Genomic DNA, 27,254 nt, shown 5'->3' with positions numbered 1-27,254 from the left:
CTGAGTTACAAAAAAAAAAAGAGGTCTGGTGCAGTGAATGAAGGTAAGTCAGGCCTTATGAGGAGGATGAAAAAAACAAAAACTTTGCTCTCCCTGATCATCAACAGATTTATGTTACTCGTTCAGCCCTTTCTAAATAAGCTTAAAAGGTTTGCTTTTCCATTATAAGCATTTAAGCAAGTGACTGACACTACAACCCAGTGAGAGCTGCTTGTCCTCATCCTAGTTACAAGCACACACACTTCACTATGTACTCAACAGGCACCTTCAGAGCCTAGCAATGACCCACCTCTGTCTTCACACCTAATGTGTTTGGAGGTTCTCAAGTGACAAGAGGCCCTGTATCTGAAAACCCAAATTACAAATATAAGCACAAACGCCCTCCCTCACCTGAACTCAGTATCTTAAAATGAGGCCCTCTGTCCCAAGTTGCTGGCTCATCAACACTAGCCTAAACTGACCTCAAAGTCCTTTAAAAAATAGGTGGGGGGGGCAGGTATCAGATTCCATATTAGACTTATAAACTTGTAAGGAGCAAAGCAAGCTGTGAATTCGAATGGAACTCAATCACATTTTTCAAGCATTTATCTAAAACACATATTAAAAAGTGGCTCGATTCACCTACATATGATCTGAAAACAAGTCTTGTTTTACCTCACCATTTCCCCCAAGTTTTTCTACGTCAGTTTTAAGAGAAAGAAAACATAAGCCAGGACAGTTTAATTTTTCTTGCACTGATGCTCACAAGAGAGGACAGAGTGAGGCCCACCCATAAAGATGAAGTGCAGACAGGAACTAAAAGGCAACTTGCATTAAAAAGGAAGATAAGGGTTGGATTCCTCTGTCTTCAATGCCCGCTTCATCAGCTTCCCTTGAGTGGGCAGACCCCCATTTCCTTCCCTCTCTCACCATCTCCTATCTCTTTTGCATTCTCTACCCTCTTTGTTTTGTGAACCCTCAACTTCCCAGCTTACCCTCAGTCCATCCCTTGTTCTTATATTTTCAAGAGACATGTAAGCAAGCAAATACTCAAACATACATAAACCTGCTAAAATGTCTGGAACAAGAATCCCAAGTTCCACTCATCACAAAGGTGCTTGTGGAAGTCTACTCCACCATTTGTTTCCATGATGTCTGAGAAAAACACACTTCATCTGCATCCCCTGGATCCTCCATATGAGAGGGTATACCCCTGCGTGTAAGAACCAGTTCACCACCTCCATTTTTTATGAATATCCAGAACAAAAGGCTCCTTTCTTGAATGCTACTCTGATCCCATGAATTCAAAAATGTTTAAAGAAGCTCTATCTCCACACCAGCACCTGAGGAGATGGAGACTTTAAGAACAGAATTTTAAAATGTTCTCACTGAGCTCTCCATTCTAGAAATGGCTATAAGTAAATGAAACTCAGAAGTGTCTGGAGCCTACTGAGCTCTACCTAGCAATGCAGTGTGTTCCTTGGCACATGAGACAGAAGCTCAAGGCAGACCCAGCACTTCCTCAGATACCGTCTTGTCCCATTTTCCTTAAGATAAGGTGTCCTGGTCCATGGGCCTATTATTTGGGGTCAGGCCTCAGCAGGAGAATGGTTAGGTGTCAGGGGGAGAGGGGGGTGACATATGTGGTTTGGATTTTTCACCCAAACCCTTTTCAATGAGCCTTTGAGAAATACAGGAGCCTATTGAAACATTACTTACTGCCTGTTGAATATTGGTCTTCACTTGCTCACTCAACATGCCTTCAAAGACAAAGGAGTCGCCAAACTTCTCAGCCTATAAGGAAGGTAGGAAATAAAAATCCAGAAAAGGTTGTGGTAATGTGTTTCATGTGTGCCATTTTCTCTCCACACTATTAAAGTTATTCCTCTTGTCCGATTGAACTTGGGTCTTTCTTATGACTTCCCAGGGGACTCAGAAATGACCTAAAAGTCTCTGGCTTCCTCTTAAAACAAGTTAATGTCACTTACAGAGACCATTTTCATTTAAGACTCACTTAGCTGATAAGAATGCAGACTGAACAAGATTAGTTTTTGAGAACATGACTGTTCCTGAAGGAAATACATTTCCACAAGTATTACAAATGACTCTGGGAAATAGTATTCTGTACATGTGAGATTACATAATCAAGTTTTGTCCTTTGTCCTGAATCTAGCTAAATCAATAAAATGGCACTGTTTGCTCATATTCTGACACATTCTAGCTCCACTAAGGGGTCAAATGTGCTTACAAATCTCAACTGGCCAATTCAAGCACCAAATGGAAATCTGTATTTTAACGATTTTATTTAACATTAGTGTCTCAAGTCTTCATCCACCTGATTATTTTTGTTGTATATAACCCTATTCTGAAAATTAGGTCATTTGTCCCTTGGTAACCATGACTCTCCTCCTACATTTCTGAGTGTTCTTATTCATCTCCTAAAATATGTGGGCTCTTGTTTCAGCCACTGAAACACTGTTGCTCCCCAGAGCTCTGCCCTTGGCTCTCTGCACTTCTACTACACCAGTGGCTCTCAGGCTTTGTGCAATTGAGATTATGTAATCAGCTGGTTCATACTATATACTGCTGCTCCCCAACCCCAGAGATTCTGATTCTGGGGCTCTAGGGTGAGGTCAAGGAGTCTGTATGTGTAAATAGCACACAGCTAGTCATTCTAATACAGGTAGCTCAAGAGATACACTTTGAGATACACTGATCGATGCTTGTTGATGGACAACTTCTTTCAACCTCATCAAATTAACTATAGCCAGTACTCCAAATGACTCTCAAATCTCTACCTCTAGTTCTGTCCTGTTCTTACTAGATGAAATTAACTGAGTACCGGATCTTATATTGCAGATCTTACAAGCACCTCCAACTCCTTTTCCAGAGGGGAGGCTACCATCTCTTCTTCACCCCAATCTTCTTCCTGCATTCCCTTGTGACCCTGCCATGACTAACTACCTAAGCCATTTATTTATTCAACAAATGTGTATCAAACACCTACCATGTGTCTAGTTTGGGGCTAAATTAGGGGATATAAGGTCAATATCAGATAGCCATGGTCCCTATCCTTATTGTGCTTAAGTGTGGGAGCACAGAAAAAATCAAGCAAACAAAGAATGGAAGAAAATAATTATAACTTTACTTCACCTTGTAAGGTAAAGAGTGTCATGAAAAACGTTCTTGAGAAAGTGACACTTAAGATGAGACGACTCAAGAATGAGAAGGAGCCAGTCATGCATAAGGGGGATAAGCAAGAGAACTGTGAATTCCAAGCAGAGAGAAAATAAGGACCAAGCTCTTGAGGTGGGAAAGAATGTTGAGTTTTCAAGGAATAGAAACAAAACCAGCAGGGCTAGAACACGGTACACAAGAGGAGTGTGATATAAAGTGAAGCTGGAGAGATGGGAAAAGAAGTCTATAGAGTGCCATTAAAAAAAATTGAGCATATGGTCCAAGGCAGTTCTTGGTCCTTTTTGAGCTCCTTGGCAGTATGGTGAAGCTTAAGAACCCCCTTCTCAGAATAAAACATTTAAATGCATAAAATAAAATCAACAGTATTATGAGGAAAAGTCATTATATCAAAATATTAATAAGCAAATTAGTGCTATAGTATTAAATATGCTCTTCATTAATATATTAAATAAGATCTAGTGGCAGGTCTCATAATTATCATATTTCAAAGTGGGGATGAATGCAGACAATATTTCAAGATCTCTGCAACAACAAAAATATGATTAAAAATGTCTGTGATTTCTACTGGTAACAAAGTCAGAGGTACTGCTACTACTGCTGTGGTTTGTTGTTTGCATCATAATTGAAGGAAATACTACATTTGGGCTCGAGGGTAGTAAATAACCAGATATATTAGATTGGTGCAAAAGTAATCACGGTCTTTGCCATTAAAAGTAATGACAAAAACCGTAATTACTTTTGTACCAACTTATAACTTTTCCCCATCCATGTTTTTAGATGCCCTAAGTTCTGCTTATTCTATCTAATCTTCATGGAGAACCCTGGTTCCTTAGAAGTCTTCTAACTTAAGTAAACTAATGAGGAACCTGAGCTGAGAATATCCTGGGAAACCAAAAGGAAAAGGACTTCTGCTTACTAGAAATGTGTACAAAAAAGCTTTCTAACCACTTTGTATATTTGAGGAAATTCCAAAGAAATGTGACAATGCAAAACCAAATTTGAAAGTTGTTTTTACTTTATACATTCACTTTCAAATTATTCACTTAATAATAATTTACAAAAAGACATTTGGGGCCCTAAAGAAAAAAAAAAGGAACAGGGACTCCATGAACTGAAGACAAGAGTAAAGTTTTTTTGTGAGAGAAAACTGGAAAGCAAATAAAATAAGTGTAGTTCAGAAAGTGACATAAACATTCATAGACTAGAAAGCCTTCCTCTTCCTATTCCCATTTAGGACAACATCCACTTTCAGAACCTTGCTTTGTGATTCAGTGACCACCACATAATGTTTAGAGCTGCCACAGCACAGTGTATGTGAGTCGTCAAGGTGTTGGAATAAAGCCACAAAAATGAAAAACTGCACTTCTGCATTTATCACTTAAAAAATATGAAATGCTTCTGGAAAAACCAAACTGCGATTTACTGAGACGAAAAGTGGTCTTACTTTGCATGCCATCTGTTATCTCAAAAAGCCTTAGTGGTCAGTGGTATTCTCTGACACATTAAGCATTAACACAATATAGTGTAATAGTTACAGCACAGGTTCTGAGGTCACACTGGCCAGGCTGGAATCCCAGCTCTACCACCAACTAGCTGTGTGATGTGGGGCAAATCACTTTTCTAATCCTCAGTATGTCACCTGAAAAATAACCTGCCTCATAGGGTTGTTGTGAGAAATTAAGATGAAATATATACAATAAAATGCTTCACACAGTTCTACCACAGAATGTGGTAAAAGTGGTCAGTCACTCTGAGCTGCTATTAAAGCATTCTTAAAAGTTCTGGAAAAGAACAAGTTCTCCCTCCTTTCCCCAATCCCATTACCTCTGTCAAATAGCCAGTTGAGTTCACAAACTTCTCAAATTCAGCATTACTGACTTCATAGGCATCCATGTAAAAGGCATCAATAGTAACTCTCCTCGCAGGTGCTTCCCCATCCTGCTTTATCTGAGGATCATCTGTGCCCATTGTAAATACTCCGGCAGGGATGGGGACCATCTACAATGAAAGGTGAAACACAGGAAGTCATGCATCACAACCAAGGTGTACCTGTGTAGGGGTAAGGTTCCTAGCACCCAGTAAGCACTCAATAGTTAGTAAATCTTCACCACAGTAATAACTGTAAAATTAGGAAAAATCTCTCTATACCCCAAAGAAGGTGAATCACGAGTCTCTCAAAAAGGAGTGAAAATTCTTTAGGAAGGTAATCTCCTTAATCAAACCTCTACTGATACAAATCTATACCTGTACTGGAAACAGGTCTGGAATAACAGTCACCAAGCCGCTAATGGCTGGAATGCAGAGGTAGGGAGAATATTCAACTTTTCTTTTCTTTTGAGACAGGTTCTCACTCTTTTGACCAAGCTGGTGTACAGTGGCATGATCAGGGCTAACTACAGCATTGACTATTGACTTCCCAGATTCAAGAGATCCCCTCACCTCAGTCTCTCAAATGGCTGGAGTACAGACATGTGCCACCATGCCCAGCTAATTTTTGTATTTTTAGTAGAGACAGGGTTTCACCAAGTTGACCAGGCTGGTCTTGAACTCCTGACCTCAGGTGATCCACCCGCCTCAGCCTCCCAAAGTGCTACAATTACAGGTGTGAGCCACCGCGCCCAACCTAGCTAATTTTGCTAATTTTTGTATTTTTAGTAGAGACAGGGTTTCACCAAGTTGACCAGGCTGGTCTTGAACTCCTGACCTCAGGTGATCCACCCGCCTCAGCCTCCCAAAGTGCTACAATTACAGGTGTGAGCCACCGCGCCCAACCTAGCTAATTTTTTTTTAAGCCATGGGGTCTCACTGTGTTGCCAAGGTTGGTCTCCAACTCCTGGGCTCAAGTGATCCTCCCACCTCAGCCTTCCAAACTGCTGGGATTATGAGTCATCGTGACCAGCCCCACTGTTTTCTTTATACATATTTTATTCGCATATGCTTTTGTTTCTTTGAATTATTTTTAAAAGCACATGTAAAAATGCAATCTCTATCTTTAAATAACCACTGCATGAATTTTGGCCTCCAACAATCATGAAAAAGGCTTACCTCACTAAAATAGAAAGTTTTAAAGTTTACTAAGGGGCTATGTGTTGTATAATTCCTTACAAAAACCCTAATTGCAATTACTTTGTTCCTATCTACCTTCCCACATGAACTCTAAACTCCAAGAAGACAGCAACTGGGGCTGCCTTATTCACAGCTCTGTTCCCAACACTGAGCACAGGGTCTGAGGATCACACTGAAAATGTTCAGTTAAAAAATGCAGGTCCATGCTCAACATCATGAGTCATTAGCGAAATGCAAATCAAAACTATAATGAGGTTCCACTTCATGATCACTAGCATGGCTATAACAAAAAAGACACAATAACAAGTGTTGATGAGGATGTGAAGAAATTGGAACCCTCATATATAGCTGGTAGGAATGTAAAATAGTTCAGCTGCTTTGGAAAACAGTCTGGCAGTTTCTCAAAAAGCTAAACAAAGAGTTATATGACCCTGCAGTTCTCCTAGGTATATACCCAAGAGAAATAAAAACATATGTCCATGCAAAAACTTGTACAAAAACATTCATAGCAGCATTATTCATAATAGCCAAAAAGCAGAAGCAATCCAAATGTCTATCAACTGATGAATAAGTAAACAAAATATGGTATATCTATAAAATGGAATAATATTCAGACATAAAAAGAAATAAGCACTGGTTCATGCTACAGTATGAGTGAACCTTGAAAATACTATACTAAGTGAAAGAATCCAATCACAAAGGGCCACATATTATATGAATCTATTCATATGAAATGTCCAGAATAGACAAATCCAAAGAGACACAAAGTAGATTAGTGGTTGCTAGAGGGAGGCAGGAATGGGGAATGATTGATAATGGGCATAGGGTTTCTTCTTGAGATGATGAAGTATTCTGGAATTAGGCAGTGATAGTTGTAACACCTCATAACTATACTAAAAACCACTAAATTGTACATGTTAAAAGAGTGTATTGTATGCTATATGAATTCTATCTCAACTTTTTTCAAAAACCACAGGGCTTCAACCATACCATCTGTCAGAAATACACTCTTAACAGACATAATGTCTTATTTTCAAATCATTTGAGTGAGTCAATTAATAGACTCCACAGCAGCTTAGGAACTGTCAAGTCCCTCATCTATAAACAAGGGTTCAATATTACAGAATAAAATGGATCATAAGAAACTACTTATAAACAATTATATATCTACAAATTTGATAACCTTGAAAAAAAATGGATAAATTCCTAGAAACATAAAGCCTATCAAGACCAAATCAAGAAGAAGTAGAAAATCTGAACAGACTGATAACAAATAAGGAAACTGAATAAATAATTTTAAAAATTGGCCAGGCACAGTGGCTTACGCCTGTAATCCCAGGACTTTGGGAGGCTGAAGCAGGTGGATCACCTGAGGTCAAGGGTTTGAGGCCAGCCTGGCCAACATGGCGAAACCCTGTCTCTACTAAAAATACAAAAAAATTAGCCAGGTGTGGTCACACGCACCTGGAATTCCAGCTACTTGGGAGGCTGAGGCAGGAGAATCACTGGAATCCAGGAGGCAGAGGTTGCAGTGAGCCGAGATTGCACCACTGTACTCCAGCCTGGTGACAAAGTGAGACTCCATCTCAAGTAATAATAATAATAATAATAATAATAGTAATTTTCCATCAAGAAAAGCCCAGAACCAGATGGCTTCATGGCAGAATTCTAATTTAAAGAAGAACTAATACCAATCCTTCTCAAATTCTTCCAAAAAATTGAAGAAGAGGAAACACTTCCAAACTCATTTTATGATACCAGCATTACACTGATACCAAAGCCAGACAAGAATACTACTAGAAGAAAATATATATACATATATATACACACACACACAGGCCAATATCCCTAATGAACATAGATGCAAACATTCTAACAAAATACTAGCAAAGTGAATTCAACAGCACATTAAAGGGATCATACGCCAAAATTAAGTGGGGTTTATCCCTACGATCAAAGGGTAGTTCAACATATGCAAACCTACACATGTGATATGCCACGTTAGCAGAATGAAGGGCAAAACCAAACGTTCACCTCAATATATGCAGAAAGACATTGGTGAAATTCAACATCTTTTCAAGATAAAAACTCTTGATAAGTTAGGCATTGAAGGAATGTACCTTAATATAAGCCATATATGAAAAGCCCACAGCTAACACTATACTCAATGGGGAAAAATTGAAAGCTTTTCCTCTTAGATTCAGAACAAGCCAAGGATGCATACTCTTGCCACTTCTACTCCATATAATACCGGAAGTCCTAGACAGAGCAATCAGGCAAGAGAAAGAAAGAAACAGCATCCAAGCTGGAAACAAAGACGTTATATTGTCCCTGATTGTAGATGCCATGATTGATTTTTTTTGAGACGGAGGCTCACTTACTGTCTACCAGACTGGATTGCAGTGGCGCGATCTCAGCACACCGCAAGCTCCGCCTCCTAGGCTCATGCCATTCTCCTGCCTCAGCCTCCCGAGTAGCTAGGACTACAGGCACCTGCCACCACGCCTGGCTAATCTTTTTTTTATTATTATTATTATTTGTATTTTTAGTAGAGACAGGGTTTCACTGTGTTAGCCAGGATGGTCTCGATCTCCTGACCTCATGATCCGCCCTCCTCGGCCTCCCAAAGTGCTGGGATTACAGGCGTGAGCCACCGCGCCCGGCCAGCATGATCTTACATACAGAAACCTAATGGCTCCACCAAAAAACTGTCAGAACTGATATATGAATTCAGCAAAGTTGCAGGGCACAAAAATCAATATGTAAAAATCTGCAGCATTTCTTTTTTTTTTTTTTTTTTTTTTTTTTGAGACGGTGTCTCTCTCTGTTGGCCAGGCTTGAGTGCAATGGTGTGACCTCAGCTCATTGCAACCTCCACCTCCCGAATTCAAGTGATTCTCCTGCCTCAGCCTCCCGAGTAGCTGGGATTACAGGTGCCTGCCACCACGCCTAGCTAATTTTTGTGTTTTTTTTAGAGACGGAGTTTCACCAAGTTGGCCAGGCTGGTTTCGAACTCCTGACCTCAGGTGATCCACCCGCCTTGGCCTCCCAAAGTGCTGGGATTACAGGCATGAGCCACTGTGCTCAGCCAGCATTTCTTTAAACTAATGATGAACTATCTGAAAAAGATATTAAGAAATTAATCCCAGGCGGGGTGCGGTGGCTCACGCTTGTAATCCCACCACTTTGGGAGGCCGAGGTAGGCTGATCACTTGAGGTCAGGAGTTCGAGACCAGCCTGACCAAAGTGGAGAAACCCCGTCTCTACTAAAAACACAAAATTAGCTGGGCATGGTGGTGCATGCCTGTAATCCCAGCTACTTGGGAGGCTGAGGCAGGAGAACTGCTTGAACTCGGGAGGCGAAGGTTACAGTGAGCCAAGATCGTACCACTGCACTCCAGCCTGGGCAACAAGAGTGAAACTCTGTCTCAAAAAAAAAGAACAAAGAAAAAGAAATTAATCCCATTCACAGTAGCATCAAAAAAAAAAAAAAAAAAAGACACTTAGTAGTAAATTTAACCAAAGAAGTGAAAGACCTATATACTGTAAATTATAAAACATTGATGAAAAAAATAGTATAAAAAGACAAATAAATGGAAAGGCATCCTATGTTCATGGATTAAATGAATTAATAGTAAAATGTCCATAGTACCCAAAGCAATCCACAGATTCAATGTAATTCCTATCAAAATTCCAAAGTCATTTTTCAAGGAAATAGGAAAAAAAATCCTAAAATTTGTACAGACCCACAAAAGACCCCAAAGAGCCAAAGCAATTTTGAACAAGAAGAACAAAGGTGGAGTACCACACTAGCTGACTTCAAAATAAATACAAACCTAATCAAATGGCATGGTACTGGCATAAAAGCTAACACAAAAACCAACGGAACAGGATAGAGAGCTCAGAAATAAACTCATGCATTTACCATCAATTGATTTTCAACAAAGGCACCAAGAACACGCAATGGAGAAAGGACAATCTTTCAATAAATGGTATTAGGAAAACTGAATATCCACATGTAGAAGAATGAAATTAGACCCTTATCTCATAGCATATACAAAAATCAACTCAAACTATATTAAAGACTTAAATGTACGGTCTGAAACCGTAAAACTACTAGAAGAAAACATTGGGAAAAGAAGCTCCATGAGACAGGCCTGGCAAAGACTTCTCGGACTTGACCCCGAAAGCATAGGCAACAAAAGCAAAAATAAACAAATCGGATTGCATCAAACCAAAAGGCTCCTGTATGACAAAGGAAACAACAGAGTGAAGAGATGAGTGAAAATCTTTGCAAACCATGTATCTTATATGGAGTTAATATTCAAAATACATAAGGAATTCAACTAAATAGCAAGAAAACAAAGAACTCAATTTTAAAATGAGCAAAGGACCCGAAGAGACATTGCTCAAAAGACATACAAATGGCTAACAAATATAAGAAAAAATGCTCATCACAACCAATCACCAGGAAAACACAAATTAAAACTACAATGGGCTATCTCCTCACACTTGTTAGAATGTCTATCGTCAAAAAAATGAAAGATGACAAGTGCTGGAGAAGGTGTAGAGAAAAAGGAACCCTTGGGCAGTTGGTGCGAATGTAAATACAGTGATTATGGAAAACAATATGGAGGTTCCTCAGAAATTTGCAAACAGAATTACCATATGATTCAGGTATCCCACTTCTGGGTATATGGCCAAAGGAAATAAAACCAGTATGCTCAAAAAATATCTACAGTCCCATATTCATGGCAACATTATTCACAATAGCTAAGATACAGAAGCAACCTAGGTGTCCCTTATCAGATAAATGGATAAAGAAAATGATAAATATATATGCATATACATATATTTTATTTATACATTTTAGCCTTAAAAAGAAGAAAACTTGGCCAGGCGCAGTGGCTCACACCTGTAATCCCAGCACTTTGGGAGGCCAAGGCAGTTGGATCACGAGGTCAGGAGATCGAGACCATCTTGGTTAACACAGTGAAACCCCATTTCCACTAAAAATACAAAAAATTAGCCAGGCATGGTGGCAGACACCTGTAATCCCAACTACTCAGGAGGCTGAGGCAGGAGAATGGCATACACCCGGGAGGCAGAGCTTTCAGTGAGCAGAGATTGCGCCACTGCACTCCAGCCTGGGTAACAGAGCGAGACTCCGTCTCAAAAAAAAAAAAAAAAGAAGAAAACTTTGTCATTTATGACAGCATGGATGAACCTAGCGGCCGGTATGCTATGTGAAATGCGCCAAGCACAAAATGACAAATACCTTGATGATCTCATTCAAATGTGGAATCTAAAAAAGTTGAACTAATTGAAGTACAGTGGTGGTTATCAGAGGCTAGGGGAGTGGGGAAGATGGGAAAAAGAAAGATGTTGATCAAACAGTACAAAATTTCAGTTAGATAGAAGAAATAAGCTTTAGTGATGTATTGCACAGAGTGGTGACTATAATAAATAATGCATTATATATTTCACAATTATTAAAAAATAGATTTTAAATGTTTTCACCACACACAAAAAATATAAGTATGTGAGCTGATGGATTTGTTAATTAGCTTGACTCATTCCACAATGTAAACATATATCAAAACATCACAATGTACCCCACAAATTATTATATAATTATTTGTCGATTAAAAATAAAATTTTAAAAAACAAGGGCTCAAATTAGAAAAGGAAAAAAAGAAGTCAAGGAGAGACGACTAGCTGGAAAAAAAAGAGTTGCTTAGCAATAAGGACAGAAGCATTAGAAAAATAACATCAGAAGAAACAAATTAGGAATCCACAATCATTGATTCTACTTTCTATTTCTACTGACTTTCCTTGTTAGTGGTTGCTTTGATTCTATGCACGCATTTCCCAATAAAAACGGTGCTGTTTTCATCTATGATAAATTAGTAATAAATGTGTTTTTGTTTGTCCAATGTATTACTGCTATCCCAAGAAATCAACCTTGACTACTCGCATCCCCTACTCCCAACATTACACAGGCCACCTAGTCTCACTCGATCTCCTAAGTATGTATCTCTCTAATCTCTCCCTCTTTTCTATCCCCAGATAACTGCAGAAGCCTTGTAATTGGTGTTCCTGTCTTCAGTTCCCTTTCACATCCCCACTTGCTTCCAAGTCATCTATTTTCCATTCAATAATTCATTCAACAAATATTTAAGCCCCTACTAATCCTTCTAAAAATGTTAGTCTACTGTACCCAACACAATTTTCCAACAGAAAAGGGTTGGAAACAACCTAAATGTCCATCAATAGTAGGCTCATTTTAAGTAAATTGTGGGCCTTCGATAAAATGGAAAATTAAGCAGCGCAAAGGAAAGAAAAAAGAAGAGGGGGATATCAAAGGAAGCTTTTGATGTATTGATATGGAAACATCTCACTATGATGAGCTACATGAACAAAGCAAGGTGCACAAATGGTAAGTAAGGTATGCTGTCATTAGCATGAAAGCAGGTTGAGGTACATAAGTTCACATATTTTTGTATTTACTTATATTTGCAGAACATAGCTCTGAGGAAATATACAAGAAATGCATGCAGTGGTTGTCTGAGGGGAAGGTTATTGGGTAAATGAGAAATTGTTCACTATATACATTTTTATATGTTTTTAAATTTTTAAACCACGTAAATGTACTTCCTGTTTAAAAAAAAAAAAAAAAGTGTCAATCTGACCATACTACTTTCCTACTTAAAATTGTCAGGAATTCCTATCACCTTTCAGAATAACATATATAAACATCAGAGCTCATCTCTCACACTATCTCTTGCCCTGTGTTTCACCTGCATTTTCATAAACTACTTTATCTCTTTGTAAATATTGTCATGGTTCAAGGATCACCTCCTCCAGGAGGCCTTTCCTGCCTGCAGAAAAGAAAAAAATATATATATATACATATAAAAATATATATATATATTTTTTTCTTTTAAGAGATGGAGTCCTACTCTGTCACCCCATGCTGGAGTGCAGAGGCATGACCACAGCTCACAGCACCCTCGATCTCCTGAGCTCAAGCAAGTCTCCCACCTCAGCCTCTATGCAGCTGGGACTACAGGTGAACACCAACACACCCAGCTAATTTTTTTTTTTTTAGTAGACATAAGGTCTTGTTATGTGCCCAGGCTGGTCTTCAACTTCTGAGTTCAAGTGATACTCCTGCCTCAGCCTCCCAAAGTGCCGGGCTTACAGGCATGAGCCACCGCATCTCACCCAAAGTATCTTAATTCTGTGTTTTCATCTTCTCTAGAACCTAGGCTCTTTGGGGACCAGAAATCAATCTTTCATTTCTATATCCCCAGTGCCTAGCATGGTGCATGGTCCACAGTAGACACAAAAAATCTTTACTAATTGAATGAGGTCATGACTGTAATCAGCAATTTATCATTTGAATTATGCATAATTATAAAAATGCTATTTAATTTTTAATAGTTCTAGACATGCATAACATGTCAACATCACAGTGAAACCTGTTTAACAGATGCAGGTCAAGGACTGAACTAAGTTTGTCCATTATTCTCACTATAAATGCTGGGACACAAGATAGCGCAGTCCTAAGAGGACAAAACCAGAGCATCAAGTGTCTCACTCTGTAGGATCCTAAGACACGTAAAAAGGACCATTTTAGTCAACTCTTCATTGAAGGTCCAAATTCAAAGAATCCACATCTCCTCTAATCTGAAGGTGAGATAAACCCCTCCCGCCACACCACAGCTTCTGCCACTGCCACTCAAGCCAGAAGTGTAAGTGAAGTCAAGAATGACTCTATTATTCATTGGAATAACAGAACCATATGTGGGCTACACATTTAGGCCACCTGCAGTGGGCACTGCTATTTTGGTCCATCCAGCACCCACTCCCTCTACTTGTTGTAAAATATTGAAGTTCCTTTCCAAAACCATTTCTTAAGCTTTCTAAGTGGCCCAGGGGTACTGGATAACTCTATCCTACTTCCCACGACCCACTAAGCCTGGCCAACCATAGCATTCTTTTGATCACAGAGATGTAATTAGGGATAGGCCCAAGACCCAATCAAAGTTCATCTTTGAACTTTTGCTGGAGCTACCAGGAAAGAACTTTTTCCTCTTCTCATTATCTTATCAGTAGGAGAAAGGACATTACCTGACAATGGAGCAGAAGAGCCAAGAGATAGCCAAAGAGAAAGGCCTTGGAGATGCTGCCTGAGGCCCTGTATCCAGGTGTGTCTGGGGCCATATTTACTCTTGAACTTCCAACCAGGAGAGCTATAAATGTCCCCTCCAGTTTTTTCCTGCTTAAGCCAGACTTGTCTTTTTTTCACTTGCTAGTGATTTTTGTCTTGTACACAAAGATGAAATAAGATCATACATAACTTTTTTGTGTAACTTCTCCTTTTCCTTCTTTCCTCTCCTCAGCCCTAACATTAAAAGCTAAAGGCTCTTGTTCTGAGTCCCTTCTAATAAAATAAAATAAAATAAAATAAAATAAAATAAAATAAAATAAAATAAGCTAAAGGCTCATGAGAAAGCTGGGTGAATAAGAGAAGCATGCTCTCTGGATCTGTCCACAAACCCCTGCCTTATCTATCTACACAGGGCTTATCTATCTTTACCATTCTGTCACCCTCCTGCCTCTACAAACAGACACTAATCATAGATGAAATGACATTCAAAGTTTCTTGCAGTTCTGAGCTATATGATTCCATTAAGCTGCCGTTGCCTCACTGTAAAGTGGGAGACTATCTCTCTCACAGGATTCTCAGGAGGATGAATAGAGCAAAAGAATACTTTACAAATGTTTCTTGAAAAAGTATGTGACCTTCTTTATTCCCAAGGCAGTTTCTCAATATTATATCCACCATAAAAGGAAACAGGTCATTCAAGAAATTATTACAGAATGCCTAAAATGTACAAGGCACGTGGAAGACATAGAGATTAAAACATCTAAAAATGCTTCCAATGTAGAATATCAGACAACTACAAAACTAGCACTACATTAGGGCCGGGCAAGCGATCGAGACCATCCTGGCCAACATGGTAAAACCCCATCTCAACTAAAAATACAAAAATTTGCCAGGCGTGGTGGTGGATGCCTGTAGTCCCAGCTACTTGGGAGGCTGAGGCAGGAGAATCACTTGAACCCAGGAGGCAGAGGTTGCGGTGAGCCGAGATTGTGCCACTGCACTCCAGCTTGGGCGACAGAGCAAGACTCCGTCTCAAAAACAAAACAAAAGATAAACAAAAACAAACAAAAAAAACACTAGCACTATATTAAAGAAAATATACAAGCTGTCATCAAACAACAACAAAATAAGCTATGGGAACTGAGAGGATAGAAAAACTACTTCTTTGTAGGAGGTGGAAAGGTTTCATGGAAGAGACGACATTCGATTGTGCCTGGATGCCCAGGGAAGCATTACCAGACAGAAACCTCCTCAGACAGGAAATCAAGACTGACTTTATCCACAAGTACAGACATGCCACTTACAATCTTAGCATCCGATGATCCTAAATGCCTTTCAAATAACTCTTCTAAAAGATAAAAGCAGACTAAAACATTTTGCTTCCTTGTTACACAATCATAAGCCGTGCAGAAAACTGTTAAGATAATTTTCTCAATGAGAATTGTATTTTTATAACCAGAGGGAATACACATCAAATTTTTAAATGTCTATATTGTTTCCGAGACAATTCTAATTGCCATAACTTTTCAGTGAAACTGAAAATTTCTTGAGGGCAAAGCCCAGTGTTATTTCTCTGTGTCCCTCACCTTGCCACACATTCATTGTATGAATATAGAAAAACAAAAAAAGACTTACCGAAAAAGTGTTACATTAAAAAGTGCGAACAGGTCACTCCCAGATCTTAAATCACTTATGTTTCCCAGCACACACCATGCATTTCCACAGTGTGCCATGTGTTGATACTATTCTCCTTCTTGGAATGTCCTTGAATCCGAAATTCCATTCCCAGCTCCTAAAAATATTTCCTACAAGGCCTAGCTCAAATGTGACCTTTTCTTTGAGGCACTACTTGACTTGTCCATGAAGAATGAATTCTTTCTTCCTCTCCAGGTACTCTGGACATATTCCTCCTATAGTATTCTCACTACAGAAAAATGATGCTTACGTGTGTGTGTGTGTGTGTGTGTGTGTGTGAGAGAGAGAGAGAGAGAGAGAGAGAAACACCTACCAGAGTGTAAATGCCATGTGGGTAGTGTATGGGTCTTTTTCTGTATGCCCAGCACATAGGATGAATCTTATATAACAAGTGTTATACAGTAATGTACCAAATAAACATTTGTTGAATTAAACCAAATAAACAGAAAACAAAGGAAAAAAAAAAAAAAAAAAGCAGAACCACCACTATGATCATTTACTTCTCCTGAAATATTGGAGTTCCTGAACTAAGACATTTGCAACAAGACTACTTCAGGTTCAGTCATTAGGTTGTGCCCTTGAAGGTTTGAAGGTATATTCTCATCAACCACTAATTTGTTAATAAATTGAGATGCCCCTAAACAGTGTAGAAAGCAGACTATAAGAACTGGCCAAAGATGACCCATATAGCATCAATGAAGACACAAAACCACTCTATAGGGATGAAAAATGTACATCTTGTAAACATAATCCAAAAGATTCTAGCATCCACATCCATTCTGGAACCCATAGGAAAACAGAATGTTTAAAAATGAGAAATGTTCAGGGCTTGCCAGAGGAATCTAGACAAAATTATGAGACAGACCAATGCATATATGCAAATGAGATGGCTCCCTATTAAAAAATAGATAAACAGATGTAAGGATTTCTCCTTAGAAAGAGGGAGAGATTGGCCGGGGGCGGTGGCACACGTCTGTAATCCCAGCACTTTGGGAGGCCGAGGCGGGCGGATCACGAGGTCAGGAGATTGAGACTATCCGGGCCAACATGGTGAAACCCCATCTCTATTAAAAATACAAAAATTAGCTGGGCATGGTTGCTTGTGCCTGTAATCCCAGCTACTTGGGAGGCTGAGGCAGGAAGCAGAATCGTTTGAACCCAGGAGGTGGAGACTGCAGTGAGCGGAGATGGCGCCACTGCACTCCAGCCTGGCAACACAGCAAGACTCCTTCTGAAAAAAAAAAAGAAAGAAAGAAAGAGGGAGAGATTGATTATCAATTATCGGCAAGTTAGAGAGGAATTAAAATCAAGTATGGCCAATAGACACTAAAACAGTAATCGGGAGTCTTCAACACACAGAAGATACACAATGCTGCAGGGCATACTCTAAGGGGTAACAGAAAAAAAATTAAAGACCAAAAATTATACAGGATGGAAAAACAATGAGAAGCCCATGTATCAACCTCCTACACTCTACACCTGAGAGACTAAATCATGGTCCTGACCCTATCACCCTCACAGTCCAATTGGGGAGAGACATCAGCAGAAAAACATCTTTAATAATTGTTATGTCAGAGTAAACACATACTACTGAGGCAGGATATGGAAATACTGAAGGAGAGAGAAAGAGAGGCGGTCAGGTAAAACCTGCTGTGGATGTTACCTCTCACCTAAGCTCTAATATTAGTCAGGATTAACCCAAAGAAAAGAAAAATGGAATGGGAAAAGGATAGGGTCCGCTAAGTAAACAAGAAGGAGCACTAGTTTAAGAGTCAGAACACCTGACTTCTAGTTCCATAAATTGTTTCGACAACACACCAACATGCAAAATACCGGGCAGACAGAATGAAGTAATAGTTTTTTGTTTTTTCTTTTTTTTTTCCCGAGACGGAGTCTTGCTCTGTCGCCCAGGCTGGAGTGCAGTGGCACGATCTCGGCTCACTGCAACCTCTGCCTCCCAGGTTCAAGCAATTATCCTGCCTCAGCCTCCCGAGTAGCTGGGATGACAGGCGCCCGCCACCACGTCCAGCTAATTTTTGTATTTTTAGTAGAGACGGGGTTTCATCATGCTGGCCAGGCTGGTCTCGAACCCCTGACCTCGTGATCCGCCCGCCTCGGCCTCCCAAAGTGCTGGGATTACAGGCATGTGAGCCACCGCGCCCGGTCAGTAAGTTATTTATATATCCTGGCACCTAACACATAGAGGCGCTAAGCAAGACACAGATAAATAATAGTAATAAAACAACTACAGTTTGTTTAGTCCTTCCTATGTGCTAAAGTGCTAAGAATAGCAGGCTAAACAATACAAGCCCTTGTCCTCAAGCAGAGTGTACTCGAGGAGACTACAGATAAGCATATAACCCTGTTGAAGATACTGAGACCCAGGATCCTAATTTATTCCGTTAATAAGAGAGGAAATGGTGATTTAAACCATAATTTGATTGACTTAAAATTCTGAGACCCTCATCAAGAGAATAGGTTGGAGGGAGGAAGAAATAGGGGGTAAAGAAGTAACAATAATCCTCAAATCAAACTCCCTAATGGTCAATTAAACGGAGTCTTCCGGTGAGGCACAGAGGAAGAACTCCTCATATGGGATCAGCAGGTGCTCGATTTGGGGTGTGGTTATAACCTTTACTTCCCTTCCTACTAGTCCCTTGCTTTGCCTACTCCAACCCGGTCCAGTAACCCAGCAGCCCCCACCCGCCTTGGAGGAATCGATGGAGCACCTTTGAGTGCGCGAGCGGCCGCTCTCCGGGTACGGAGCCCGGAGCGTTAGCCTCCCGCGAGTATCGGTGAGCGGCTCCCGAACTGCCATGGACGCCAGGCCGCTGGGGCGTGCCGCAGCCGCAAGAACCCGCAAGGGACCCCGCGACCGCACTGGTCCCGGCCTCCTCGCTCCCTGCCGCTCCACACAGCAGCGAGAGCAGCAGCAGCAAGAGGACGCGACCCGACTCAGGGTAGCGTCCACAAACCAGCCCTAGTGCGGGCGCAGCCATGTTGTTCCGCGAGCCATGTGACCCGGTGGGTCACGTGGCTGAGCCCTCCTTAAAGGGGCAGAATTTTGAGATGACACGAAGTGGCCAGGAGAGTTGTTCTTCACTTTTAATTAGGTTCTTTTTTGGTGCTCCTGCTTGCCTGTGCTGACGTCAAAACGCAGCAAAACACAAAACTCAAGGCCTTCCACAGACCGTGCACCCCTTTATGATTTCTTGGTTGAAAAATGACAATCAAATTTGTTGGGCATTTGCTAAGTGCCAGAGTACTATGCTAAGCACTTCACTTTTTAAAATCTCATTTCATCCTCACAAAGACCCTGTAATATTGTGTTCACAGAACAGTGAAGTGACTTGCCCAACATCATGACATAAATATCAAAAGCAAGATTTAAATGCAGGGAATCTAACTTTAAACCCTGAGTTTTAACCATTATCTTGTACTGCAGACAATTAAATAAGTTCCTCCTAACAAGAAATAGAGAGGAAGATGAACATGTGTAAGGATACTTTACCAAGGGATAAGGAAATCCAGACTGTGGGATATGCAAAACAATGGTTCTCAAAGTGTCCTTCCTGAGTGCAGTATTGGCATCACCTGGGAAAGTGTTAGAAATGCAATATGGAGGTGGGGCATGGTGGCTCACTCCTGCAATCCCAGCACTTTGGGAGGCCGAGGCAGGTGGATCATGAGGTCAGGAGATCAGACCATCCTTGCTAACATGGTGAAACCCCCATCTCTACTAAAAATACAAAAAATTAGCCAGGCATGGTGGGGCGCACCTGTAGTCCCAGCTACTTGGGAGGCCAAGGCAGGAGAATCGCTTGAACCCGGGAGGCGGAGGTTGCAGTGAGCCCAGATCAGGCCACTGCACTACAGCCTGGGCAACAGAGCAAGACTCTGTCTCAAAAAAAAAAAAAAATGCAATACGGAATCAGAATCCCTGGGGACTGGACACAGCAATCCCGGGTTTCACCAGCTCTCCAGATGATTCTAATGCACACTTAAGTTTAAGAACCACTGTTCTACAGTTTCGTAAGCGAAAAAAATGCAAAAACAAAACAAAAAGAAGATTAAGGAAAAACTTACAGATTAAAAAATAACATAGCAGACCGGGCGTGGTGGCTCACGCCTGTAATCCCAGCACTTTGGGAGGCTGAGGCAGGCAGATCACGAGATCAGGAGCTTGAGACCATCCTGGCTAACACGGTGTCTCAAGAAAACAAACAAACAAAAATAGCAGCCAACTGCAATATATGAACCTTATCTAAATACTAATTCACATCTACTGATTTCAAAAATTTTGAGATCATCAGGGACTTTTGACCACTAAGTCAAATTATGATATTTGATAAAATTAAGGAATTGCTGTAAATTTTGTTTTTATGCTTTTAGGAGTAATAATGGTATTTGTGGCTGTGTTTTTTAAGATAATCCCCTCATTGAGGTATATACATGGATAAAAATATAGGCAGTCAAAGATTTGCTTCCCAAAAAAATGGGTAATTAGGGTCTGGCTAAAGATGAAGCATGATTGGCCATGAGTTGATAACTGGTCATAGCTGGTTGATACGTGTCTGGGTGTTTATTGCACTATTCTAATGTAGTATATGTTTGAATTTTTTTAGCATAAAGAAAAGACCAGCCAGTCACTGTGGCTCATGCCTGTAATCCCAGCAATTTAGGAGGCCGAAGCAGGAGAATCACTAGAGACCAGGAGCTTGAGACCAACCTGGGCAACATAGCAAGACCTTGTCTCTACAAAAAATTAAGAAAATTAGCTGGCCATGGTGATGCAAACCTGTGGTCCCAGCTACTTTGGAGGCTGAGGCAGGAGGATCACTTGAGCCTGGTAGGCGGAGGCTGCAATGAGCCGTAATTGTGCCACTGCACTCCAGCCTGGGTGATAAAATGAGACCCTGTCTCAAAAAGGAAAAGGAAAAAAAGACCCTTTCTCCTTGTTGACTATTTTACAGTTTGCCAAGGCCTTTCACACATTTTCTCATTTGAGATTACAACCATTTGGCAAGAAATGTGTTATTACTATACCCATTTCAAAATTGATGAAGCTAAAAAGTCAATGTCTTAACCAAGGTTGTATGTATTTACTGTGCATAATATATAGTCAAGGTCTAGGTCAACGGTAATCTTTGTTCGCCTCCTTCAAATGTCATTCTCAGCACATGCTGTGTCAGCTGTGCTTCAGAGACCTGAACTTCTTTGATTCACGGTCCAGCTACACCATTAGGCAATAACCTCCATGAAGGTAAGGCTCCTGCCTATTCATTTGCCACTGTATCAGCAAAATCAGGCCAAGCCTGGCACATGAACACTCAGTGTGAACATTTATTAAATTATGGATAAGTGAATGCATGAATGAAGTAATGATTAGCTCTTTCTCTTAAGGGGAAGCAAATCGTGGAGAAAATAATATAGGTCTTAGACTCAGAAAGAGCTGTGGTTAAAGCTGGCCACTACATGAAGTATGACCTAGGCAAATTATTTCACCTTTCTGAGCCTCTATTTCTTCATGTGTAGGAAAGGGAATTTCACAATGGGAATAATAATTCCTTTTTCTTAGAGATTTCATAGGGATTAAATAAGACAAAGTATGTAAAAGGCTTACCTTGGTGCCTGACATTTAGCGTATCTCAAAAATAAGTTTGCTATTACTAATCATTATCAAAGATGGAACTTTGTTCGTTCTCCAGGAAGATCATTCTTTTGTCTCAGTCTAACTTTTTAGTCACTAATCAATGAGTATGTGGAAAATATTGATGAGAGAAACACTGATGAGAGGTTTCTCTCATCAATATTTTCCACACTAATATTTTCCTCCTCTCAGTGAGGATGCTTGTTCTAAAAATTAAGAGTTAAAAAGTCCAACTCTGTCATTGGCTCTGTATAAATTAGTGTAATTATATATAATATCTCCCACCCTCCATCTCTCGTTTGAGCTCCTTCTGCATTTTGTAGCCTTTCTTGTTTCTTCTATCTCATGAAGCTGGATGAAAGACCCCAGTCCTGAAAGCACCTTGTCTGCTCACTGAACATCAAAGAGGTCAGCATGGCTACAGTGGAGTGAGCAAGCGGGAGAGAAAAAAAGAAAGGAGATCAGAAAGGTAACATTGGGCCAGGTTATGGAGGATCTGGTAAGCTTTTACTGTGAAAGTTAGTGCCATTGCAGTTTTCAGAAGACACCTGACACTCTTCCTGCTGAGCAGTATCAATTTTCCTTCCAGGTTAGAGGCTTCTCTTGCTTTCTGGTTCCTGAACACGGGGAATGCAAAGTGCCCTGATGGTAGCCATGGCTTGTAGTTCAATGAGATCCTTGTTGTATCCACAGAAAGAGAGCATCCCATTGGGGATCAGGACCTCCAACTCTGCAACTCTTGGTTCCTGAACCTGTATGTTCTTCCTACATGGGGACACGTCTGACATCTCTAATTGAGTGCATATACTGCATCCTTATAGATGGCCCCATCTTTGCAGGAAATTGCATCCAAGCTGGCATTTCAGCCGTGCCTTCAGTAAGTCATTTTCACCCTTTATGAGGCCAGCTGCTTTGGGTTCATATTGTATGAGATAATACCATTGGATTCCATGATCATGGCCTACCCCTGCACCTCCTTCACTGTGAAGTGGGTCCCCTGGTCAGATGCCATGTGGTGTAGGAATATATGCCTGTGCATAAGGCATTCTGAGAGCCCTCAGACAGTGATGCTGCCTGAGGCTCTTGGAGTAGGAAAGGCACAGGTCAAAATGTTATCTACTTCGCATGTGAAGGACAGTTGGCTCCACTTTTTGGGTGTGATGAATAATGTTGATATGAATATTCATTTACAAGTTTTTGTTTGCAAATGTTTTCATTTGTCTTCATATATACTAGAAGTGGGATTGCTGGGTCATATGGAAACTCTAACCTTTTGGGGTTTTTTGTTGCTGCTGTTGTTTTTTTTAAAAAAAAAAAAACAAATAAACGGATCTTGCCCTGCTGCCAGGCAGGAATGCAGTGACATGATCACAGCTCACTGCAGCCTCAACCTCCTGGGCTTGAGAAATCCTCCTACCTCAGCCTCCAGAGTAACTGGGATCATAGGCTGCTACCACGCCCAGGTCAGTTTATTATTTTTTTGTAAAGATGAGGTCTCACTATGTTGCCCAGGCTGGTCCTGAACTCCTGGCCTCAAGTGGTCCTCCTGACTTGGCCTTCCAAAGTGCTGGAATTATAGGTGTGAGCCACCACTCCTGGCCTTGTTTAACCTTCTGAGGAATTGCCAGCCGCACCATTTTACATTCCCACTAACAATGTATGAGGCATCCAATTTCTCCATGACGTAGTTAATTCTTCCACTTCCTTTAGAGTAAAATCTCTTCTCCTTTATCAGGCCCAGCCTACCCTCAGCCAGGTTATACTGAAACTTGACCCTGGTTAAACCCGGCAGCCACAAGAGGATGTGGAGGCACTTTCTTGGGGTTGGGAGGCTGTTGTTTTTTCAAAAAAAAAAAAAAGCTCTGGTATATGCAGTATTTTCCCCATGTGGAAACTACTGGTTCTCGACAGGGAGGCTACCTCTGCAAGCTCCCTCCGGGGTCCCAAAGGAGTCTGCAGAGCCACATTTCACAGGGCCATCCATCTAGATGTCGCTGCCCCACTTTTCAGGGTCCAGGCCCCATGTTTTTCCAACCAGATTCCTGACTTTAGCATAGGAGACTACTTTGGCTGAGCATCCAAACATCTGTAGAGCTCTGGGTTCTGACAGTTAGATCATCAGCCTGCCGCTCGGCTGGGCCTGCTCTTGCACAGCAGGAGAAGAAGACTTCTTTGCAAGCTACCAAATAGGCCCTCTGGCTCTCACACTTGGTTCTCAGCTGTTTATTAACTGCTCTCAGTTTCTCATTATCCCTTGTAGGAGGGTCAGTGCAGCTTGGTAATAACCAGCCAATTCCATTATCCTTTCATTCGTTGTTCCTGTACACTTTTCAAACTCCTGAGTCAGCATGCTGGCGCAGGCATTCCTTTTCACCTGGACATTTTCCCGGGTCACTGCCGGCAACATTTTTAGCAGTTGGGCCTTGTGCCCGAAAATAGTCATACCCTACTCAAGATGGGATCCTTATCACCAGGCAGGCAGTGGGTGACCCAGTCCCCAAACTCCACTTTACCACCTGCTTTCTCAGACCATTCCCACTACCAATTGTGTCAGTGTGGTTCCTCTTAAAAAGAGATGCCAAGATGTCATTAAAATGCAAGAAAAAGCCAGGCATGGTGGTGCACCTGTAGTTGCACTTGAGCCCAGGAGTTCAAAGCCAACCTGGGTAACAGCAAGACCTCACCTCTAAAAAGAAAAAGAAAAGAAAAAAAATTAAAAAGGAAAAAATTTAAAAAAAGAGAAAAGGAGAAAAAAGGAAAAGAAAAAGAAAAAAGATAACAAAAAAAGAAAAAGAAATGCAAGAAATTTTACTGGGGCCAGTGAGGGGGCATAGAAGTCGCACCTGTGAAACCCTAAGGAGAGAGGGAATAGGAAGCAGTCAGAAGGGAAAGCCTCCAAACTGAATACAAGTCTGATACCTGTGGAAGGAGGGAGGCAGGAAGGAACATGGAGGAGGAAAAGCCTCTGAGTCTGGTACTGCACTGAGAAAGTCTAGTCCAGGTCAACCAGAAGTCCAGAGCAAAGGCTGCTTATTAGAGGAGGTATGCATTGAGCCAAATGGTGAGCCCTATTCTTCCCACAAGGTTCAATCATTTGTTGGAGCTGTCCAGGGAAAGCTAGCATGGCCTCAGTTGGAACACTGGTGAATCCCACAAGAGCTCTGCTGTGGGCTCTCCGTTGACTGTACACCTTGAGGCAGGGTCTGTCTTGGAGAGCAATCTCAGCCCATACTATAAGGCTGCCACACTGTGGCCAAGAAGGTCCTCCATGATCTAGCCCCTGCCTTCCTTTCTGATCTCTTCCATCGAACTGTCCTTTACTCACCATGCTCTGGCCATGGTATCCTTCTTACTGCTCCTGGAACATATCAAGCACAGCCCTATCTCAGGGTCTTTGCACTTGCTGTTCTTTCTACCTGCAATATCCTACTTTTTTCAAAGCTGGCTGTTTCTTGTCATGTAGGTCTCAGCACAAACCTTATCTCCTCAGAGGACCCTTCCCTGATTGTCAAATGCAAAATAACCCTTTCCCATTCTGCTCTTTTACCTCACCTCTTTTATTGTCTTTATAGCACTTGTCACTACCTGAAATGACTTCGTTTATTCCTCTGTCTCCCCATGGGGGCAGCTATAGCATCTTTAGGATTCAATAGTGTAACCTCAATGGCTAGAACAACACTTGGTATGTGTAAGTGCTAAGTAAATATTTACTGAATGAATGAATATATCATCAAATGAATAAAAACCTTCATGGTCTTGGTCCAAGTAGAAACTTGCTGCCTGACAGTGTTATGCTCACATAGACATTTGAAATGTGGCTTTCCATTTTTACGGTCAGGAGGGCCTGCAAGATGGATATAATAGTACTCAAGGATTGTATGAAGATTCTCATTAATTCATTTAACAAGTGTTTATTGAGTGTCAACTAGTAGCCAAGCACTATTCCAGGCACTGAGAATACATCAGTGAAAAAAAAAAAAAAAGACAGAAAAGAATTCTTGCCCTTGTGAAAATGACATTAAATAACTTAAACATGTGACATACTTCACATTGCTTGGTGCATAAGAATAGCTCAAGAGTTTTTAGTTATGATTATTTCTATTATCAACCCATTTAATATCTAAACTGAGCATTTCAAAGTAGTGTTTTTTTTTTTTTTTTTTTTGAAGGAGACCTTCCTCTATACTTAGAGAGTGAAAGAGAGAAGTCCAAATAATTAGAGGTAGAAAAAAATTGTTCCCTATGGTTCTTTCTTTAGACTCTCTTCGGAGCCCTTTATTGGTGAAATCATGATTGGAAAGCCTATTAATTTAGGCTTTTTAGTTTTACTAGTTCGCGCTTTAGAGAAAGTTATGTACAGAGAATGTTTCATTTTCGTTTGTTCATTTCCTCTTTTCTTTTCCTTTTTTTTTTTTTTTTTTTTTTTTTGGAGATGGAGTCTCGCTCTGTCACCCAGGCTGGAGTGCGGTGGCGCGATTTCCGCTCACTGCAAGCTCCGCCTGCCGGGTTCACTCCATTCTCCTGCCTCAGCCTCCTGAGTAGCTGGGACTACAGGTGCCTGCCACCGGGCCCTGCTAATTTTTTGTATTTTTAGTAGAGACGGGGTTTCACCGTGTTAACCAGGATGGTCTTGATCTCCTGACCTCGTGATCCACCCGCCTCGGCCTCCCAAAGTGCTGGGATTACAGGCGTGAGCCACCGCACCCGGCCCTCTTTTCTTTTTCGAATGCTTCTGGTCTTACTTTCCCCACTCCTTGAAAGCACTGGGGTAGAGGGTGGAGGGCATGGGGAAAGCCTTCCTTAAGGAAAACGCAAAGAAAAGATACATTTTAAGAATACAGAGGACAGAAGCTGCAGACAACAGAATGATTAGTTTCAGAAGGCACTGGCACACTGTGAAAAACAGAACCAGGCTTAGAGGCTGCAGCAGCTCTGGGAGCTCAGCAGTGGACTTTCTTGAACTTCACTCTCCTGCTGTCCTGGTTCACTCCCCAGCTCTCCAAGTTCTGCTTTTCCCTGCACACTTATTTCTTCTCTTCCAGTTGGCTTGCCTTCTTCACCGTCTCCTCGTTGTCTTTTTGTCATTGTTGTTTTTGGCTTCACAGCTTCTGCTTAGTCACAGTTCCTGTTCCCAGCATGCTCATGACCCTTCATGGCCTCAATGCTACTGCACAGCCTCATTCAGCATCACTGTTTCCCCATTCACCTGCTACAAAGGGGAAGCCTGGTTTGCCTGGCTCCTCTTTCTCTCGCCATAAGACACCATAGACCAATAGGAAGCCTATGGTTTAGCTGCATTTGAGTCAGGTAGCTATTTCTGGCCCAATCAGTTGCAATTGGGTCAGGCAAATCTGTAGCTTGCATCAGACTCACTTAGAGGCCTTCTTAAAGCAATGATTGCTGGGGATGCCACCATATTCAGCAGGTCTTGGGTGGGACTCAAGAATTCACATTTCTGACAAGCTCCAAATGATGCTAATCCTTACATTT

General features: G+C 41.1%; 1 protein-coding gene across 4 annotated transcripts in view; it reads right to left on the bottom strand.

Moving 5' to 3' along the window:
* Window positions 1–19,150, bottom strand: part of SUMF1 (sulfatase modifying factor 1) — a 404,376-nt gene extending 385,226 nt beyond the window's left edge. For 3 of the 4 annotated variants that reach the window (XM_011965456.1, XM_011965458.1, XM_011965459.1), the window contains exons 1-3: window positions 18,844–19,150; window positions 5,002–5,175; window positions 1,699–1,773 (exon numbers count right to left, since the gene is read on the bottom strand). In XM_011965456.1, the coding sequence (XP_011820846.1) occupies window positions 1,699–1,773; window positions 5,002–5,175; window positions 18,844–19,113 (519 nt within the window). In that variant the 5' untranslated portion in view covers window positions 19,114–19,150. The remainder of the gene's footprint in view (window positions 1–1,698; window positions 1,774–5,001; window positions 5,176–18,843) is intronic. The other variant, XM_011965460.1, reaches the window with a different exon arrangement.
* Between the last annotated feature and the right edge of the window lie 8,104 nt (window positions 19,151–27,254).

Source organism: Mandrillus leucophaeus, unplaced genomic scaffold (assembly GCF_000951045.1).
Source record: "Mandrillus leucophaeus isolate KB7577 unplaced genomic scaffold, Mleu.le_1.0 Scaffold727, whole genome shotgun sequence".
Lineage (NCBI taxonomy): Eukaryota > Metazoa > Chordata > Mammalia > Primates > Cercopithecidae > Mandrillus > Mandrillus leucophaeus.
Note: the sequence above shows the minus strand (reverse complement) of the source record. Positions and strands in the feature narration are given on the sequence as shown.